Source organism: Anarhichas minor, unplaced genomic scaffold (genome assembly GCF_050575085.1).
Source record: "Anarhichas minor isolate MPS153535 unplaced genomic scaffold, ASM5057508v1 ptg000073l, whole genome shotgun sequence".
Lineage (NCBI taxonomy): Eukaryota > Metazoa > Chordata > Actinopteri > Perciformes > Anarhichadidae > Anarhichas > Anarhichas minor.
The window spans coordinates 7473778-7477420 of NW_027466519.1; the positions used below are offsets into that span (position 1 = coordinate 7473778).

General features: G+C 42.3%; 1 protein-coding gene across 1 annotated transcript; it reads left to right on the top strand.

Moving 5' to 3' along the window:
* The first annotated feature begins 1104 nt into the window (after positions 1-1104).
* Positions 1105-1995, top strand: LOC142935253 (GTPase IMAP family member 7-like). Its single transcript, XM_076079466.1, has 2 exons — positions 1105-1114; positions 1205-1995. Exons 1-2 carry the CDS (start codon positions 1105-1107, stop codon positions 1993-1995), a joined length of 801 nt encoding a protein of 266 aa, XP_075935581.1.
* Positions 1996-3643: the final 1648 nt, after the last annotated feature.

Here is a 3643-nt window from a genome sequence, read left to right on the forward strand (position 1 = left end):
ATGCCCCCCCCCCCCCACACACACACACTATTGGAAAAAAAACACACAAGCATCACTTACGTGGTGGATCTCCTTTAGAACTCATTTTAGCTGCTCGGTAGAGATCAGTCAGCAGGGAGGTATCACAGTAGTCTCTGGATCAGCTTTGGAGTGTGTCAGACTGAAACACACTGATATAGGTTGATCCACCCAGTGGGCGGAGAGCTGAAAGTGGCTTCACACTAAGATAATAGTGAGCTCTGCCTCCTCTCATTTTACAAAAAGTCCAGGACAGACAAAGATGGGTATAAACTCCTCGATCCGTGAAGGTGCAGTGTTACGATCTTCTTAAGCTCCTTTCAGCATATTGCACCTAACACTTGTACTAATTATGTGATGGGTTTATGTGATGGGTTCATGTGATGGGTTTATGTGATGGGTTCATGTGATGGGTTCATGTGATGGGTTTATGTGATGGGTTCATGTGATGGGTTTATGTGATGGGTTCATGTGATGGGTTCATGTTATGGGTTTATGTGATGGGTTCATGTGATGGGTTCATGTTATGGGTTCATGTGATGGGTTTATGTGATGGGTTTATGTGATGGGTTTATGTGATGGGTTCATGTGATGGGTTCATGTTATGGGTTCATGTTATGGGTTCATGTGATGGGTTCATGTTATGGGTTCATGTTATGGGTTCATGTTATGGGTTCATGTTATGGGTTCATGTGATGGGTTTATGTGATGGGTTTATGTTATGGGTTCATGTGATGGGTTCATGTTATGGGTTCATGTTATGGGTTCATGTGATGGGTTTATGTGATGGGTTTATGTGATGGGTTTATGTGATGGGTTCATGTGATGGGTTCATGTTATGGGTTCATGTTATGGGTTTATGTGATGGGTTTATGTGATGGGTTTATGTGATGGGTTCATGTGATGGGTTTACTTGATGGGTTCATGTGATGGGTTCATGTGATGGGTTCATGTGATGGGTTCATGTGACGGGTTCATGTGACGGGTTCATGTGACGGGTTCATGTGACGGGTTCATGTGAGGGGTTCATGTGATGGGTTCATGTGATGGGTTCATGTGATGGGTTTACGTGATGGGTTTTACGTGATGGATTCACGTGAGGGGTTCACGTGATGGGTTCACGTGAGGGGTTCATGTGATGGGTTCATGTGATGGGTTTTACTGTATAATATATTACTATTTGCAGGTTCTCCACTGAGGATCGTGATGATTGGGAAAACTGGAGTTGGAAAGAGTGCAGTTGGTAACACCATCGTGGGTAAAAATGTCTTCCACTCTGCGGCGAGTGCACAGTCTGTGACGATGACCTGCAAGACAGAACGAGCATTCGGTGGCAGAGAGATCCACGTGGTCGATACGCCTGGGATCCTGGATACGTCTAAAAGTGCAGAGAGCATAAAGAAAGAGATTGCAAAATGCATCCAGGTGTCCACTCCCGGCCCTCACGTCTTCCTGCTGGTCATCCAGGTCGGCAGGTTCACCAAAGAAGAAGAGAACTGCGTGCAAGCCCTGGAGAAAATCTTCGGACCCGAGGCGTCCAAGTACATGATCGTTTTGTTCACGCGTGGCGATGAGCTGAAGCCCAGAACCATTAGGGAGTATGTGCAAAACGGCCACCCGAAACTTAGAGAGGTGATAAACAGATGTGGTAACCGGTACCATGTCTTCAACAACAAGAACAAGTGGAAAAGGAGTCAAGTGGTTAAGCTGATCAAGAAGATCGATGAGATGGTGGCGGCAAATGGAGGACAGCACTTCAGTGAAGAAATGTATGAGGTAGCGGAGCGGACTCTGAAGGAGCAGAGGAAGGACAGAGACACAACAGGCCAACAGGTTTACAACTTCCCCTTCATGGATGAGCTGCTACAGAGAGTCATTCTGTTTCAAGCCATACTGGCTGCTGCCTCTCAGGACAACGCTGACAACCTGGACATCTCCGACACAGCCTCCTGCTCCAACACCATGCCTGCTGTCTGATGGAAAAAAAACTCAGTTTCTGTCCAGATTTTTGGTCATCTGATACAGAACTAAATGAATTGTTCTGTTGAGATCTGGGTGTGATATTAACTTTTTGTAAAACCCACCACAGTGGCTGGCAGTTCTTATCAGACATGTTTCATGCAAATAAATTGCAGAAACTGTGACTGTGATTGTAATCAACTCAATTAATTGGTGGTTATTGACTTGTCATGGGAAATTGATCAGGGACAGTTTTAACAGTTAACTATTTATCCAGAAAAAGCACCAAAGTATCTACTTCCAGGTTTTCCAGCATATTGATTTGTTGCTTGGTTTCATGTTTTTAAATGTAATCTCTTTTTGAAGGATGAAGTCAACCTAAAGATGATTCTTTAGTTTGGATTTTTGAACAGTGAATGCATTCTAAAATCAAACCCTGCTTTCAACTGTATGTACAAACAGTGTATAACTTACGGTATGTCGAAATTAATGTGAAATAAACATCAGTCTCTCATCTCAGAGCTGAAATGCTGCCTTTGACCAAGTTTTTTCCCAGTGTAACTTTTTTTCCACAATTTCACAAAATGAAGATATTCTGTAATGACCAACTATTCGACCACATGCAATGTTCCTATTATAACTAGCCTTGATTTACATATCAATAAAGTCTTTATTCCTAGTTTTATTCACTCCTTTCTTGGTCCCTGCAGTTTTTCAAGTGTTCAACAGCTATTTTGTGTCCGTGACTAATTATTCAAATGTATAAAGAACTATAATCATTCTCTATTGAGAGATTAGTTATAGATTTATGTAAAAAAATACCTCTCCAAATATTGAATTCATTTAATTATTTCATTGTCATGCATGATGTTTCTCGTTGTGTTTTGTCACATAGACAAATAAGGAGCTTAAGAACTGAATTCAATGTTGGGACCACACCATTGAAGGTTTACATGCATCATCTGCTGAAGCATTCCAGTATCTTGGCAGGTCCTAAAAGTCCCAAAATGCCATCTATTGGTTTATTGTACATGCAGGTGTTTTTTTGTTTTAGTGTCCTTCAGGACAAAAGCCATGCCAATCAAAAGTAAATTAGGTGTCCTGTTTCATAATGGACACACAATTTAAAATATCCACGTGACAATGCAATGACCAGTGCAAGTGGCGTAGAATTAAATATTGATACAAAGACTACTTCTATTTTGTTTCCCAAGAGTGTTACGCCTAGTTTGTGCTATGATTGGTGAATTCTCTGGCGGTACTAATGTGCCTGCCGATGCTGTGACAAGAGCGTAGACCGAATAAGTTGTTAAATTTGACTCATTTAGCAGCTGGCTACATAGCTAGCTTGCTAATTCCACCCTGTATTTATGCTACAGTGGATACAGAAAATGAGTCAAACCAAAGTTGTCACTCATCTGGCTGGCAATGTGCTTCCTTACGCTGTGACAATACTGCGTGATCACTGGCTTGGCTGGAAAGCACCTTCAGTGACGTTGACAATGAGACCAAGACGCGTGATATCAAATCACCAGACTTGCACCAGCTTTCACAAAGTGATGGCACGAGAATCAGCCAATCGTCTATGTCGGTTAGGCTTCTCACCTCTTTCTCTGAAAGGGTTTGGCGCAGCTTCTACTACTGGAAAAACACAAACATGGGCCAA